Source organism: Acinonyx jubatus, chromosome E1, assembly GCF_027475565.1.
Source record: "Acinonyx jubatus isolate Ajub_Pintada_27869175 chromosome E1, VMU_Ajub_asm_v1.0, whole genome shotgun sequence".
Taxonomy (NCBI): domain Eukaryota; kingdom Metazoa; phylum Chordata; class Mammalia; order Carnivora; family Felidae; genus Acinonyx; species Acinonyx jubatus.
In genome coordinates, this window is record NC_069397.1 from 42,537,620 (window position 1) to 42,555,396 (window position 17,777).

Genomic DNA, 17,777 nt, shown 5'->3' on the forward strand with positions numbered 1-17,777 from the left:
AGGACTAGAGCAGCAAAAGTAAATGTTTAGATCATGTTAAATAATCAGATTGTCCGTTAATAGTTTAACCTGTAACTATTCTGTCTTTTCAAAGGAGAAAAGGTTGATTCCAGGGACCTACAAAATACTCTAAAAGACATGGGGCTTGAGCTTACAGACAAGGAGGCCAAGCAACTGAGGAAAACACTGCCCCTTGATGCTAAGTGAATGCCACATAAATGCCACCATGCCTTCCAGGGAACCTGACTTTATGGGTCAGTGCGAGCCATTCTTAATCTTTTAGTAGTACAGTTTTGTCTTAAAATGCCATAAATTAATAGAGAAAGGCACTTCTGACTTGAAAAGAAGTTCTTTCATTACCTCTTGGAACACAATCTGAAATTCATCTCTACATTGCCATATAGTAATCTGAGTAACTAATACTATCCTCTCAGATTGGTATTAGTTTTGCAATAAGAGCAAGGAAACATAATGAAGGAGAAAGAGGACATCAGTAGAATAAAAAGGAAGAAATATTTTAATGTATTTTTTAGAATGGCACCATGGGAGAGTTTAATAAATGTCTGTAATTCCAACGAATGGGTAAGTTTGTCACTGTGGAAAACATCTATCTATCTCTATCTATCTATCTATCTATCTATCTATCTATCTATCTATCTATCGCACATGAGCAGGGCAGGGGTAGAGAGAGAGAGAGAGAGAGAGAGAGAGAGAGAGAATCTCAAGCAGGCTCCACACTCAGCACAGAGCCTGACATGGGGTTCAGTCTCATGACGGAGATCATGACCTGAGCCCAAATCAAGAGTCCGATCCTTAACCGACTGAGCCACTCAGGCACCACAAACATTTATATTTTTAAATGTCCACATCGTATAACTATAAAATAAGTGCATTTTTAAAGCAAATCATTGAAATGTATCTTTCTACAATCATATAATTTGTAATGTTTTGGTTTTCTGGAGATCTGAATTGTACTTTTTCTTACAGCCCACGGAAAGGTGTTTCAAAGCAGGTTGCCGAAGGATGTGAAGTATAATAAAAGTGAGTAAGAAGCACAAAGATGAGGCATATGAAATATCCTTAAGCATTAAATTTATATCACTAGGATATAACACCTTATTTTGCTTCTTGTACCACATCTATGTTTTTGCTGGTAGTAATCCTTACTTTATCTTAGATGAAAAGTTCTCTACTGCATTGTGGTTTTTTTTTTTTATTTTTATTTTTTAACGTTTATTTATTTATTTATTTTTTCAACGTTTTTTATTTATTTTTGGGACAGAGAGAGACAGAGCATGAACGGGGGAGGGGCAGAGAGAGAGGGAGACACAGAATCGGAAACAGGCTCCAGGCTCCGAGCCATCAGCCCAGAGCCTGACGCGGGGCTCGAACTCACGGACCGCGAGATCGTGACCTGGCTGAAGTCGGACGCTTAACCTAGACTGCACCACCCAGGCGCCCCCCGTTTATTTATTTGTTGAGACAGAGAGAGACAGAGCATGAACGGGGGAGGGGCAGAGAGAGAGGGAGACACAGAATCCGAAACAGGCTCCAGGCTCTGAGCTGTCAGCACAGAGCCCGACGCGGGGCTCCAACTCACGGTCGGTGAGATCATGACCTGGGCTGAAGTCGGACGCATAACCGACCAAGCCACCCAGGCGCCCCTGCATTGTGTTTTTGAAGCTTTCTCTGAAGAAACAATTATATGAACAGAAATAAAGATGGAAGGAAGGTAAGGAGGGAAGGAAGGAAGGAAGGCAGGCAGGCAGGCAGGCAGGCAGGCGTGTGCAAGGGAGGAAGGTGGGAAGGAGAAAGGAAGAAGGTTTGGGACTTACTCCAAAATGTGAGCAGAAGCAAACAAAACAATCTCAGAGTAAGAGTTTAGGAAAGGACTATAATTTCTACTTCTTGGTGGAGATTACTGGTTATTGCTCTTTAGTTACACTTGCTCAGCCCTGCCCCACCTAACTTTTTCCTGGGCCTGTATGTTTAACGTTTGAGGAAACAAATTCTAATTCTAACTCTGCTTTTAACTCTTTATTTTTTTTAATCTTTTAATGCTTTTTTATTTTTAAGAGAGAGACCAAGAGAGACAGAGTGCGAGTGGGGGCGGGAGGGAGCAGAGAGAGAGGGAGACACAGAGCCCAAAAGCAGGCTCCAGGCTCTGAGCTGTCAGCACAGAGCCCAATGTGGGGCTCGAACTCACAAACCATGAGATCATGACCTGAGCTGAAGTTGGACGCTCAACCAACTGAGCCACCCAGGTGCCCCTGCTTTTAACTCTTTAAATTGTAACTCAGCTTGTAAAGAGCTGTACATATATATTGTAGTTTTGTTCTTTGCTTGAAAATTTTAGCAGTTATGCTAGATTGTGAAGTCATTCTCTTTTAGCAGTATATTCATGTAACAGCACCAACTATTACTATCTTAAAGAGATATTTGCACCCCCATGTTCATTGCAGCATTATCTGCAATACCCAAGACAAAGACACAACATGTCTCTTGACAGATGAATGAAGAAAATAGAATAAATATATATATATGTACATACATAATACATAATAGAATATTATTTGACCGCAGAAAAGAAGGAAAGCCTGCCATTTACAAGGATGAAACTTGAGGGCATTATGCTAAGTGAAATAAGTCAGACAGAAGAAAACAAATACTGTGTGATACCTCCTATGGGTGGAATCTAAAAAACCAAACTCATAGAAACAGAGACCTGATTGGTAGCTGCCAGAGGCAGGGGGTTGGGGAGAGGAATAGGTGAAGGTAGTCAAAAGGATGCAAACTTCCAGCTATAAGAGGAGTAAGTTCTGGAGATATAATGTAAGGCACGTTGACTATAATTAACAACACTATCATATTTTTGGAAATTGCTGAAAGAGTAAATTTAAAAGTTCTCACCATACACACAACCAAAAATGTAACTATGTGAGATGACAGATGTGTTAACTAACCTTATTGTGGTAATTATTTTGCAGTGTATATATATGCATATATTGTACACCTTAAACTTATATACTGTCATATGTCAATTACTCAATAAAACTGGGGGAGGGGCGCCTGGGTGGCTCGGGGGTTGAGCGATGGACTTCGGCTCAGGTCATGATCTTGCAGTTCGTGAGTTTGAGCCCCGCGTCGGGCTCTGTGCTGACAGCTCAGAGCCTGGAGCCTGCTTCGGATTCTGTGTCTCCCTCTCTCTGCCCCTTCCCTGCTCATGCTCTGTCTCTCTCTGTCTCTCAAAAATGAATAAACATTAAAAAATTTTTTTAAATAAGATAAAACTGGGGGAAAGGGGGAAAACATTCATGTCTGTTAGTTGAAGATAATAATATACGTTCATGAATTTTTCTAAATATTTTGTATTCATTCCATTTTTTCTTTCCTTTTCATGTTTTCAAGGAGGGAAGATTGATGTAAATAACCTGGATCCTGTTTTAGAAGCCATGGAGGTCAAGCTGACAGAAAAGGAACTGAATCTGTTAAAGGATCTTCTGCGTGGTGAGCATTATAGAAAACACTGTGATTTTAAACAGATGTTGTGCTTGCAGGATTAATTTTGACTGTTTCGAAGGTTTAAATTATTTGTTGCCTGAAGGCATTTGAATAGCTTGCAGAAGAACTCAGGGAGGAAAAAGGCTGTTTTTTTTTTTTTAGGGTTTTTTTTTTTTTAACGTTTATTTATTTTTGAGAGAGAGCCAGACAGAATGTGAGTAGGGGAGGGGCAGAGAGGGAGACACATAACCCGAAGCAGGTTCCAGGCTCCAAGCTGTCAGCACAGAGCCCAATGCCCAGGAACCGTGAGATCATGACCTGAGCTGAAGTTGATGCTCAACTGACTGAGCCACCCAGGTGCCCCAAAGGCTGTTCATTTTTGTTGCTTTAAAACCTCTCATCTATTTCTTTATACATCTTGGACTAGGGGTGGATGCTAGTGAGAAGGGGAGGGATTTTTGTTGTCTGGTTTTACAAAAATAGGATCTGCAATGTGGTTTTTTTATTTTTTCTCGCTGATCCATATATCACTGCCATTCACACCATGGTGCAGAACATCATCCATGAGAGGCTCCACTCCTCAGTGCCAAGGCCATTGTGTGTACCTGCCAAATACAGTCCTCTCTGTGTTCTGACCATTGAGCCGGATGGCTTATTCGCTTATAAAAGAATATGAAGATTTGACAGCCACTAAGTGCACCTGTCATTGACACAGGGTTCTCAAAACTACAACCTAGAAATGCCACACACCTGTCTGTGCCTTCAGGAGAAAGCTCCATGTGTCAAATCTTGATAATGCAGTATGTCCCGTGTAAAGAGGAGCCTGTGTAGATTGGCACATTCTGAGGAATCTGTCAGTGTAAAGTGGTAACATCTGCCTTTTTTATTTACAAATGTAAATGAAATGTAATTATTCAGCCATTCCTCATTTCTCTATTCATAGATATTGAGATGCTTTCTTTTCTGGTCACTATAACAAAGAAAGTTAACAGAAAAATATGTATAGTATTACAATTTTTTAAAAATATATGTAATACACTTCATAAACATAAGAAAGTTCTGGAAGGCTATACACAAAACTGTTAGTAATAGGAGAGGTACTGAAGCTGAGGAGAGGTAAAAGAAGGGACGTTTACCTTTTCTTAAATGCTCTTTTTTTTTTTTAGTCTGTTACACAAAGTATGTTTTAAATTCTATTTTTTTAAGCTTAATTTATTTTGTGTTTAATTTAAGATGAATACATGGGGTGCCTGGGTGGCTCAGTTGGTTAAGCGTCCAACTTCGGCTCAGGTCATGCTCTCACGGTTTGTGAGTTTGAGCCCTGCATCAGGCTCTGTGCTGACAGCTCAGAGCCTGAAGCCTGCTCCGGATGCTGTGTCTGTCTCTCTTTCTGCCCCTCCCTTGCTCACATTCTGTGTGTGTGTGTGTGTGTGTGTGTGTGTGTGTGTGTGTGTGTCTCAAAAATAAATAAACATTAAAAAATTTTTTAAAAAGATGTATACAAATGGTGTGGTAAAATGACAGGATTTTGGCTATGTTTTTATCTACCAATTAGGTTCAGCGGATCACTAAATTGACCATTTAAGTAACTAGTTCCTATCAAATATCCCTCACTGCTTAACACTGGTCTCTACCTGCCCATTGCATCAACATGTGGTAACACAAGATAACAATCCTAACGAATACTGAGAGATACATAATTTTAAAAAGTGAGGAAAGTAAGATTGAAGGATTACTCAAATCACACAAAGCCACTAACGAATGTGGACCTGGCAGAGTTAGAACATTTAATAATTGAAGAAAAAAAATTGTACATGAATAATATGTACATGAATAATATGATAGGACATTCAACATACAGTGTTTTCAATTTCAAAAGATTTTAAAGGACCTCTTGGAACAAAGTCAATCTTTTGGTAAAGGTTATTTTTATATGTCTCATTTCAAAGTTCAAAAGCTGTGGAGTACAATAACCTAATTTGCTCAGAAAAAAATCACATCCCAACACACTTGTAACAGTCGCCATTGAATTCATTGTTTCTTCTAAGAATCATGGAATAGTTATAACCTGAATTTTCTTAAATATTAGGTGAAATAAACTTTGACAGTTTTCATCTTTATTATTTAATAAAACCATTTAAGATTTTTTTTCATTATTTATTATTAAATCTTGGTCCTCATTGCTAATGAATTATTTTCCTTGGTCATCTTCTGGAACCATAAATCTTAGATTTAAAAAAAAACCCTCCTGTCCTGTGTATCTTTTTTCTGAGTCCATGTTATTGTTCTTCTCTGATTAAACTTTGTCGTACAGGCTCTAAGAAAGTTGATCTGCAAAAACTGATGGAGAAAGTAGAAGCTGTTGCAGGTGAGGAAGAAGTTACCAAATACATATGATTCTGATTCTTTACACATATTTTATATTCTTCCCTGTTACTTTATATTCCTTTTAAATTATGATATTTTGGGGCACCTGGGTAGCTCGGTCAGTTAATGTCTGACTCTTGATTTTGGTTCAGGTCATGATCTCACGGTTCGTGAGATCAAACCCCGCACCTGGCTCTGCACGGAGCCTGCTTGGGATTCTCTCTGTCCCTTTCTCTCTGCCCCTCCCCTGCTTACTCTCTCTCAAAATAAATAAGCATTAAAAATAATAGTAAATAAATTAGGCATAATTTTTAATAAACTGATTTCCTGGACTTTGGTTTTTCAGGGTTTTCTTTTTTTTTTAAGTTTTTCTTTAAATTCTAGTTAGTTATCATATAGTGTAATATTGGTTTCAGGAGTAGAATTTAGTGATTCATCACTTATGTAACACCCAGTGCTCATCATAACAAGTGCCCCCCTTAATACCCATCACTCATTTAGCCCATCCCTTGCCCACCTCAGTTTGTTCTCCATCAACCCTCAGTTTGTTCTCTATAGTTAAGAGTTTGCCTCCCTCTCCCTTTTTTTTCCCCTTCCCCTATGTTCATCTGTTTTGTTTCTTAAATTCCACATATGACTGAAATCAGAAAGTATTTGTCTTTCTCCGGTTTGTCAATCCTTTAACAACAAAACATAGTGCCATATTTTGTTAGGCCCTGTAATGTCATTTTTTCCAGATTTTTACTAAACACATATTAGTGCAATAAAAAGAGACTAAAGTTTTATTACCTACTAGTAATGTCCCACAACAGAATATTATGAAATGCATTACCATGCACTCTGTTATTTTGTCTCTATTATTACTAAAGTTATGGAAATAAACACTTTAATATTTTACCATAACTACAGTCAAACAGGACTCATTTGACTTTATTACAGATTGAGTAGTTGGTGCTAATAATTAAACAGCAATAAGAGATTTCATTATTATTTAGAATAACTAGATGGTTCTTTAAAATCTCACATGTTACCATTTCTGTCCTTTTAAAGGAGAGGAAATTGATGTCAATGACATGGAAACAGTTCTAGGAAACATGGGAATAGAACTCACAGATAAAGAACTCTCACAACTGGTGAAAAATCTGCCAGTTGATAGTGAGTATTTAAATAAAAATGTAGTCATACAGGGAAGTGTATTGTTAACTTGTGAAAACTTGTAAAATTGTCTCTATCTTATTGCTTGTCAGAAATAATTTTATGATTCATGTTACATAATTTTAAGTGACTATTATATGTTAAAATTTTCTCTGTGCCAAATCTATCTTTAGTTTGAGAAGTAACCATCGTATCATCATGACTCCTATCATCAGGATTCAGTTATATTACTTATAACTTTTGAGTCTATCAAGAGATGTACAATTTAATCCAGAATAAATGAGAAAAAGAGAAAGGACTGATCTAATAGGGGAAAATGAAAATATCACAAAAGAAAAATAAAGGATATTTTTCAGAATGGCAGAATGGCAGTATCCCCATCCCTTATAATTTCATTATTTGCCACTAAAGCAGAAAATTTCTAAGGCAGTTCACAAAAGATGTCTTACTGAAATTGCTGATTTCTTACTAGACAGTAATGAAATTCCACATTGCTCTTCTGTGATCTGAATAGTCCTTTTCTTTACAGATGGAAAGGTCTATCGAAGAAGGTTGCTGGATGGTATAAAGTTTCTTAAAGGTAAGGGAGAAACTTAACAAAACACAAATCAGTCTGAGATCATCACGTTTGGCATTTAGACTAATTCCTTGTGATTAAATTGTCAACTCTGCCACTTAACACATTATTATATACTTTTGTTTCTTTTGTGGATGATCGTGTTCTTTAGGAGATCATCTTTTATGTTGTAACTTGGAAAGAATTCCTATGCTTTCTCGGGATTTTTCAAACTTTGACAGAAGTAGAAATTATCAGAGCCCAGGCTACATAGCAAAAGTAAAGGGAAAATTAGCACCTCTTCAGTTAGTTTATTCAGCAACAAAAGACTACTAATCTGACATTTAGACCAAGAGAGCAAGAGAGTGCTAGAAAGTCTCCAAGAAACTGAAAGAACACGGGACTGAATAGATAGACAGGGAGCAGGCCAGGAAAAAGGTCATGTCTAAGCAAGGTTCCGAATACCACCTTCATGATTTCTGCCAAATCCACACACTATTTGTACTACTATTAATATTTTCACTGATACTGATTTACTTTTTACTTAAATTAAAAAAATTTTTAAATGGTAATGGAAAAACAGCATGCCTTAACGTAACTAGACATTAATTGTAAAAACGAACACAATGAAAATGAGACAATAGTGGTTAGAAAAGCTGGAATTGTTATCACCCTACTAGAATTCTCTGAGAAGTCATTCTGTCACCTTTCAGTTTTTATACTGGGCGTGCTTATATTAAGATTAAAATTGGGGCGCCTGGGTGGCTCAGTGGGTTGAGCGTCTGGCTTCGGCTCAGGTCACGATCTCGCGGTATGTGAGTTCGAGCCCCGCGTCGGGCTCTGTGCTGACTGCTCAGAGCCTGGAGCCTGTTTCAGATTCTGTGTCTCCCTCTCTCTGTGACCCTCCCCCGTTCATGCTCTGTCTGTCTCTGTCTCAAAAATAAATAAACGTTAAAAATTTAAAAAAAAAGATTAAATTAAAACAATAAACTCAAACTCGAACTCTTATTATTGACTCTGTCCTCCTGTAAAGATCTCATCAGGCTTTGGTTTTTTGGAGGAACATGATAACCATCATCCTCTGGAGGGGAGGGTTTATCCCACATTTTAGGGACATTAACTGTTACCTGTATACTTCTTTTTCCATAAGGAGGGAAGATTGATTCCAGTAAAGTGGATGAAGTTTTGGGAGCTATGGGCATGGACCTCACTGAAAAGGAGCTTAAAGACATAATGCAAAATCTGCCAGTTAATGGTGAGCATTTTGGATGCCACTGAACACTCCAGAAAAACTACTTTTGTAAGCCTATTTAAAACAATCATTCAAAATGCTTGTTTGACATCAAGAAGGCATTCTGGAAAGCTTGGGGAAAAAAACTCAGGTCCAAAGAAAGAACGCATCCTGTCTGTCGCTGGTTTCCCACGCACACTAGAGAAAGATTTCAAGATAACTCGACTTTTTCACTCAACCTTACCTTTTTTTCCCTACAGAGTAAGGGAGAATTGATAGGTATCGCTCAAATTAGAGTTGAGCTCCTTGGCCACATTTGCTAATGCGTGACATCAGTATTTACAAAAAGGGTACTTAGTATAGCTGTGGCTATCTGTAATGTTGTTGTTTTTTTCTTTGTTAATGTGGCCAGAGTATCCCTGCACTACATGGCCGCCATCTCAGTGTCTGTCTGTGTCTCACCTTCACATGGGTCCTATGGGGAAAAGTCTATTGCAGGCAACTTAAAACAGTTCTTCTCTAAATCGGTAGCCGAGTGAAGTCACAGAGGTCACAGAGCCTCCCTTCCACCAAATGCTGTTATTGAAGCAATCACAAGACCCTGCCCAGATTCAGTCTAAGCTTTTGGTGGGAGATGTATCAGTCACACTGTAATAAGATCGTGTGGGGCGGGAAATCTATGTCTCAGCCATCCTTGAAACGTATGTTCTGCCACAGCTCCTTTTACTCAGCATACGTGTTTTAGATTCATCTGGTGTTGTCTGTGTCAGTGATTTGTTTTGGTGGGAGTTAAGAAGGTGGAGCAGCATGGGGACCCTGAGCTTGCCTCATCCCTGAAGCGCCGCTAGATCAGGACCAAACCATGTCAAGCACCTAGGAAACTGAGCTGAGGATCAACACGACAATCTGCGTAACTTGAGCCACAGAACTCAGCAGGTACACAGTGTGGAGAGGTGGACCAGGGGAGAGAAAAGCCACGGAGGGTAGGGAGCTGTTTTTGCTGAGAGAGGACAGAGAAAAGAGAGAGGAAGAGAGCGCGGTCCATCACAATCATGAAAGAACAACAATTCCCTGAAAGTAGCTGGAGAGAAAGAGAAAGAGAAAGAGAAACCCTCTCAGGGGACTGAACAAGAAACCTGCCCCCCAAAATCTGTTGATGGAAAGAAAGGAGAGGGTGTCAGTACCACCAGGATTCTATAAACAGTGGAGCACAGAGCCTGAAGTTCTGGAGGTCAGTGCCTGGTGGTGCTCCGGTGAGGAAGTAGGGCAAATCCCCAGGGGCAGGTAGTGGGGTTTGACGGGTCCTTGTGCCAATAGGGAGAAGCAGTTCTCCTCCTTGGGTTGTACTTGGTAGAGGCCACATGGCCTCCCCATGGGCAAAAGTCCCCGCAGACCCCAGAGAGCAGCCACATTTGCTGGTATTGGACGTCAGAGTGCAATGAAACCTGGAACCGGCTGTGTGTTGTGGTTTGCCACAATCCCTGACCCTCTGCCACTGCACGATCGCACAGAGGTGTTCTGGGGCAAGTCAGCACCTGGCCGTTGCTCAGCAAGACTCTCCCCCAGAGTTGGCACCGGTCCCAGCCTCAGGGGTCTCTCAAGTGTCTGCGGTTTTGAAACACAGCCCCATCTGAGATAAACTCTAGAGGGAGGTGCCACCTGGCAGGTGGACAGCTTGGACACAGACCGGGTAGGGACAGGGAGTCGAGGAAGGCCTGAGACAAAGGAGGGGTGCTTGATTGTGTCAGTGAAAGCACAAAGTTCCAATGCCAGAGACTAGGGAGCTGGGCGAAGCCACCTCTCCCTTGCACGCACATGCTCACCACACTGATCCACCCCAGCAAGCTAAGCAGCGCCACCTAGTGGAGAACAGACTGTTACACCAAGCCCCACCCAACTGCGCTTCCAGGCACATCTCCTAGAAGACCAGCACAAGTCACTCCACCTGTTTAGTGTACGGACTAAAGAAGACTTCATAGTTCCAGTTCTAGGGGAAACTGGATATAACTTCATTCAGGTTTCATTCCACCTGATGGTTCATTTGTTTCTTCATTTCCTTTCCTTCTGTTTTTGCTTAAATTGTTTTCTGTTTTTCCTCTTTCTTGGATACAGAAAGAGAAAATTTTATTTTTATTTTTTAGACCTTATTCTTTATTTTTAAAACTACTTTCTTCCATTTCATTTTCTTTAATTTTATTCTATTATATAAATTTTCTTACCTTTTTTTCCCCCTTTTCTTCCCCTTTCTTGCCTCTATTCTATCAAGCTTCTTTTAAGAAGCAGACCAAAACACATATAGGATCTAGCTTCCTTCATTTGATATTTTGTCTTCCATTTTTTAATATTTATTTTTTATTTAATTAATTTTTCTTCCTCTAAAATGACAAAGCGAAGGAATTCACCCCAAAAGAAAGAACAAGAAGAAATGACAGCCAAGGGCTTAATCAACACAGATATAAGCCAGATGTCTGATGTAGAATTTAGAACCATGATAATAAAAACACTAGCTGGTGTTGAAAAAGTAGAGAATCCCTTTCTGCAGAGATAAAAGAAGTAAAATCTAGTCAGGACATGATTAAAAATGCTATAACTGAGATGCAATCTCAAATGGATGCCACAGCGGCAGAAATGGATGAAGCGGAGAAGCAAATAGCGATATAGAAGACAAAATTATGGAGAATAATGAAGCAGAAAAAAAAGAGAGAAATATAGGCAAAAGAGCATGATACAAGACTTAGAGAACTCAGTGACTTATTAAAAAGGAATAACATCTGAATCATAGGAGTCCCAGAAGATGAAAAGAGGGGAAAGGGGCAGAAGGTTTATGTGAGCAAATTATAGCAGAAAACTTTCCTAATCTGGGGAAGGACACAGACATCAAGATCCAAGAAGCACAGAAAACTCCCATTAGATTCAACAAAAACGGACCATCAACAAAGCATGTCATAGTAAAATTCACAAAATACACAGACAAGGAAAGAATTGTGAAAGCAGCAAGGGGGAAAAAAGTCGTAGATCTATAAGGGAAGACAGATCAGATTCACAGCAGACCTATCCACAGAAAATTGGCAGGCGAGAAAGGAGTGGCAGGATATACTCAACATGCTGAATAGGAAAAATACACAGCAAAGAATTATTTATCCAGCAAGGCTGTCATTCAGAATAGAAGGAGAGAGAAAGGGTTTCCCAGGCAAACATAACGAAAGGAGTTTGTGACCACTAAACCAGCCCTGCAAGAAATGTTAAGGGGGCTCTTTGGAGAAAAGATAAAACAAAAAAAAGACCAAAAGCCACAAAGAATGGAAAGGACCAGAGATTATCACCAGAAACACCAACTCTACAGGCAACACGATGGCTCTAAATTCATATCTTTCAGTACTCACTCTAAATATCAATGGACTAAACACTCCAATCAAAAGACATAGGGTATCAGAATGGATAAGAAAAAAGATCCTTCTATATGCTGTTTATAAGAGACTCATTTTAGACCTAAACACACTGACAGATTGAAAGTAAGGGAATGGAGAACCATCTATCATGCTAATGGTCATCAAAAGAAAGTTGGAGTAGACATACTTATATCAGACAAACTAGATTTTAAAGTAAACGCCATAACAAGAGATGAAGAAGGTCATTATATCGTAATTAAGGAGTCTGTCCACCAAGAAGATCTAACAGTTGTAAATATTTGTGTCACCAACGTTTCCACCCAAATATGTAAATCAATCACAAACATCAATTCATTGATAATAATACCGTAATAGTAAGAGACTTCAACACCCCACTCACAACAATGGACATATCACATCAGCAGAAAATGAACAAGGAACCAATGGCTTTGAATGACACACTGGACTGAATGGACTTAACAGATATATTCAGAACTCTTCATCCTAAAGCAGCAGAATACACATTCTTCTCGAGTGCACATGGATCATTCTCCAGAGTAGATCACATGCTGGGACACAAATCAGCCCTCAATGAGTACAGAAAGATCAAAGTCATACCTTGCATGATTTCACACCACAATGCTATGAAACTCAGAATCAACTAAAAGAAAAAATTTGGAAAGACCATGAATACTTGGAGTTAAAGAACATCCTACTAAAGAATGAATGGGTTAACCAGGAATTTAAAGAGGAAATTAAAAAGTACATGGAAGCCGATGAAAATGAAAACACGACAGTCTAAAACCTCTGGGATGGAGCAAAGGCAGTGACTCGAGGGAAATATATGGCAATCCAGGCCTTCCTAAAGAAGGAAGGAAGGTCTCAAATGCACAACCTGACGTTACACCTAAAAGAGCTGGGAAAAGAACAGCAAAAACAAACAAACAAAAACAAAAACAAAAAAATGAAAAAAGAAAAAACCCTAAACCAGCAGAAAAAGGGAGATAATAAAGATTAGAGTAGAAATCAATGATATTGAAATAGAAAAAAACAGTAGAACAGATCAATGAAACCAGGAGGTGGTTCTTTAAAAGAATTAACAAAATGGATAAAACTCTAGCCAGACTGATCAAAAAGAAAAAGGAAAGGACCCAAATAAATTAAATCATGAATGAAAGAGAAGAGACCACAAGCAACACTGCAGAAATACAAGCAATAATAAGAATATCGTGAGCAATTACATGCCAACAATTTGGGCAATCTGGAAGAAATGGACAAATTCCTAGAAACAAATAAACTACCAAAACTGAAGCAGGAAGAAAAGGAAATCTGAACAGACCCATAACTGGTAAATAAATTGAATCAGTAATCAAAAATCTCCCAAAAAACAGGAGTCCAGGGCTGGATGGCTTTCCAGGGGAATTCTACCAAACATTTAAAGAAGAGTTAACACCTATTCCTTTGAAGCTGTTCCAAAAAAAAAAATAATAATAATGGAAGGGAAACTTCCAAACTCATTCTACGAGGCCAGCATTACCTTGATTTCAAAACCAGGCAAAGCCCCCACTAAAAAAAGAACTACAGACCAATTTCCCTGATGAACATGGATGCAAAAATTCTCAACAAGATACTAGCCAACCAGATCCAACAATACATTAAAAGAGTTATTCATCACAATCAAGTGGGATTTATACCTGGGATACAGGACTGGTTCAATATCCACAAATCAATGTGATACATCACATTAATAAATGAAAGGATAAGGACCACATGATCCTCTCAATAGATGCAAAGAAAGCATTTGACAAAATACAGCATCCTTTCTTGATAAAAAACCTTAAAGGAAGTAGGGATAGAAGGATCATACCTCAAGATCATAAAAACCATATATGAGAGATCCACTGCCAATATCATCCTCAATGGAGAAAAACTGAGAGCTTTCCCCCTAAGGTCAGCAACACGACAGGGGTGTCCACTCTCACCACTGTTATTCAACATAGTATTGGAAGTCATAGCCTCAGCAGTCAGAAAACATGAAGAAATAAACGCATGCAAATCAGCAAGGAGGAAGTAAAACTTTCACTCTTCAAAGATGACATGATACTCTATGTGGAAAACCCAAAAGATTTCCCCCCAAAACTGCTAGAACTGACCCATGAATTCAGCCAAGTCGCAGGATATAACATCAATGCACAGAAATCACTTGCATTTCACTACACAATAATGAAGCAGCAGAAAGAGAAATCAAGAAATCGATCCCACTTACAGTTGCACCAAAAACCATAAAATACTGAAGAATAAACCTAACCAAGGATGTGAAAAATCTATACGCTGAAAACTATAGGAAGCTTATGAAAGAAATGGAAGAAAACACACACACAAAAGGAAAAATATCCATGCTCCTGGATTGGAAGAAGAAATATGGTTAAAATGTTGATACTACCCAAAGCAATGTACATATTCAGTGCAATCCCTATCAAAATAACACCAGCATGCTTCGCAGAGCTAGAACAAACAACCCTAAAATTTGTATGGAACCAGATAAGACCCCAAATAGCCAAAGCAATCCTGAAAAAGAAAACCAAAGCTGGAGGCATCACAATTCCAGACTTCAAGCTGTATTACAAACATGTAATCATCAAGACAGTATGGTATTGGCACAAAAACAGACACATAGATCAATGGAACAGAATAGAGAACCCAGAAATGGACCCACAAACATATGGCCAGCTAATCTTTGACAAGGCAGGAAAGAATATCCAATGGAATAAAGACAATGTTTTTAGCAAATGGTGTTAGGAAACCTGGACAGCGACATTCAGAAGAAAAAACCTGGACCACTTTCTTATACCGCACACAAAAATAAACTCAAAATGGGCGAAAGACAGGAAGCCATCAAAATCCTAGAGGAGAAAGTGGGAAAAAAACCTCTTTGACCTCAGCTACAGCAACTTCTTACTTGACATGTCTCCAGAGGCAAGGGAAACAAAAGCAAAAATGAACTATTGGGACGTCATTAAGCACGGCAAGGAAAACAGTCAGCACAACTAAAAGGCAACTGACGGAATGGGAGAAGATATTTGCAAACGACATATCAGATAAAGAGTTAGTATCCAAAATCTACAAAGAACTTATCAAACTCAACACCCAAAAAATAAATAATCCAGTGAAAAAATAGACAAAAGACATGAATAGACATTTTTCCAAAGAAGACATCCAGATGGCTAACAGGCTTAAAAAGATACTCAGCGTCACTCATAATCAGGGAACTACAAATCAAAACCACTATGAGATACTACCTCACACCTGTCAGAATGGCTAAAATTAACAACTCAGGCAATGACAGATGTTGGTGAGGATGTGGAGAAAGAGGAACCCTTTTGCACTGCTGGTGGGAGTGCCAACTGGTGCAGGCATTCTGGAAAACAGTATGGAGTTTCCTCAAAAAAAAAAAAAAAAAAAAAGAAAAATGGAACTACCCTACAGCTGAGCAATTGCACTACTAGGTATTTATCCAAAGGATACAGGAATGCTTTTCGAAGGGGCACATACACCCCAGTGTTTATAGCAGTGCTATCAACAATAGTCAAAGTATGGAAAGAGCCCAAACATCCATCGACACATAAATGAATAAAGAAGATGTAGTACGCGTGTGTGTGTGTGTGTGTGTGTGTGTGTGTGTATGTGTGTGTAATGGAGTGTTACTCAGTGATCAAAAAAGAATGAAATCTTGCCATTGCCATTTGCAATAACGTGGATGGAACTAGAGTGTATTATGCTAAGTGAAATTAGAGAAAGACAAATATCATATGACTTCTCTCATATGTGGAATTTAAGATAGAAAGCAGATGAACACAAGAGAAGGGAAGCAAAAATAATATAAAAACAAGGAGGGGGACAAACCATAAGAGACTCTTAAATACAGAGAACAAACTGAGAGTTGGTGGAGGAGTTGTGGGTGGGGGGATGGGCTAATTGGGCCAGGGACATTAAGGCAGACACTTGTTGAGATGAGCACTAGGTGTTATATGTAGGGGATGAATCCCTGGAATCTACTCCTGAAATTATTATTGCACTATACATTGACTAACTTGGATGTAAATTTTTAAAAAATTAATAAATTTTAAAAACGAAAACAAATACGATTAAATACTTAACCAGAAAAAAAGAAAATTGAATCAGACCATAATCCATATTCAAATTCTAAATAAATGTTGATAAACTATTAATCTTTGTTTATAGGTTTATGACTGTTATAATATTATTCATAAACTATACCTTTTGATGTCCCCCTTTATATCTGTTTAATGATTTGACTCTAAGTTATACTTTGATATTAATAACTGATGGTACTGGTTTCTTTTTGCTTGTATATATGCCTCATATGTCTTTGCCCATTCCTCTGTTTTCAATCTTCTTATCATTTGGTTGAAATATATTTTGCGAAATCATCATATAGCTGGGTTTTTAAGGAACCCATCTGACAGTTGTTCCTTTTTTATTTTTTTTATTTAAAAAAAAATTTTTTTAAGTTTATTCATTCTTGAGAGAGAGAGAGACAGACAGAGCACAAGCATGGGAGGGGCTGAGAGAAAGGGAGACACAGAATCCGAAGCTGGCTTCAGGCTCTGAGCTGTCAGCACAGAGCCTGATGCGGGACTCGAATTCACGAACTGCAAGATCATGACCTCAGCCGAAGTCAGACACTTAACCAAGCCACCCAGGTGCCCGTATCATTCCCTTTTTTTTTTAAATTTTTTTGTAATGTTTATTTATTTTTGACAGAGAGAGAGAGATGGAGCATGAGCGGGGGAGGGGCAGAGAGAGAGGGAGACACAGAATCTGAAACAGGCTCCAGGCTCTGAGTGGTCAGCACAGAGCCCCACGAGGGGCTCCAGCTCACAGACCAGGAGATCATGACCTGAGCCGAAGTCGGACGCTCAACCGACTGAGCCACCCAGGCGCCCCTATCGTTCCTTTTTTAATGAGAAATTTCAGTTTGCTCCGATTTGGTGTAATACTGGATATATTTAATTTTATTTATTTAATCTTATGTTTATTATTTATTTTCTGTTTTTTTTTTTCTTTTTTCTTAGGCTTATTATCACTGGTTTGTTCAAGTTGTCATTCATTATGTTTGTTTTCTTCCTAATTAATTCTGAAGTTTCAGAGGAGGGTCACATTTCATCAAGTCTTACATTTCTTTTCCTCCCATTCACTGTCATACTTACATATAATAACTATTACTGGCAATAAAATACTACTTTATTCTCCATCAAGATAGCCTTTCCGATCAAATATTTCATTTCACTTTTATCCCTTCCCTCTCACCCCCCACGCAATCACGATAAGGGCAAACTTTTAGAAGACTCTTATTCCTCCTACCATTTCCCCCACTCCCCACCATGAGACCTTGGGAATGTCTTTTACTTCCCCAACCATACAGTTTTAACTCCCACAAACAAACAACTCATAAAATTTCTCTTAGGGGTGTCTGGGTGGCTCATTCAGTTAAGCATCCAACTTTTGATTTCTCCTCAGGTCATGATCTCACAGTTGTGAGATTGAGCCCTGCATT

General features: G+C 38.8%; 1 protein-coding gene across 9 annotated transcripts in view; it reads left to right on the plus strand.

Annotated features, from left to right (window-relative positions):
• The window catches only part of LOC106978664 (uncharacterized), a 139,021-nt gene that overhangs the window by 80,214 nt on the left and 41,030 nt on the right, over positions 1-17,777 (plus strand). For all 9 annotated transcript variants that reach the window (XM_053211959.1, XM_053211955.1, XM_053211961.1 and 6 more), the window contains 7 exons: positions 95-198; positions 987-1,041; positions 3,409-3,507; positions 5,816-5,869; positions 6,919-7,023; positions 7,553-7,603; positions 8,730-8,834. In XM_053211959.1, coding sequence (XP_053067934.1) covers positions 95-198; positions 987-1,041; positions 3,409-3,507; positions 5,816-5,869; positions 6,919-7,023; positions 7,553-7,603; positions 8,730-8,834 — 573 coding nt within the window. The remainder of the gene's footprint in view (positions 1-94; positions 199-986; positions 1,042-3,408; positions 3,508-5,815; positions 5,870-6,918; positions 7,024-7,552; positions 7,604-8,729; positions 8,835-17,777) is intronic.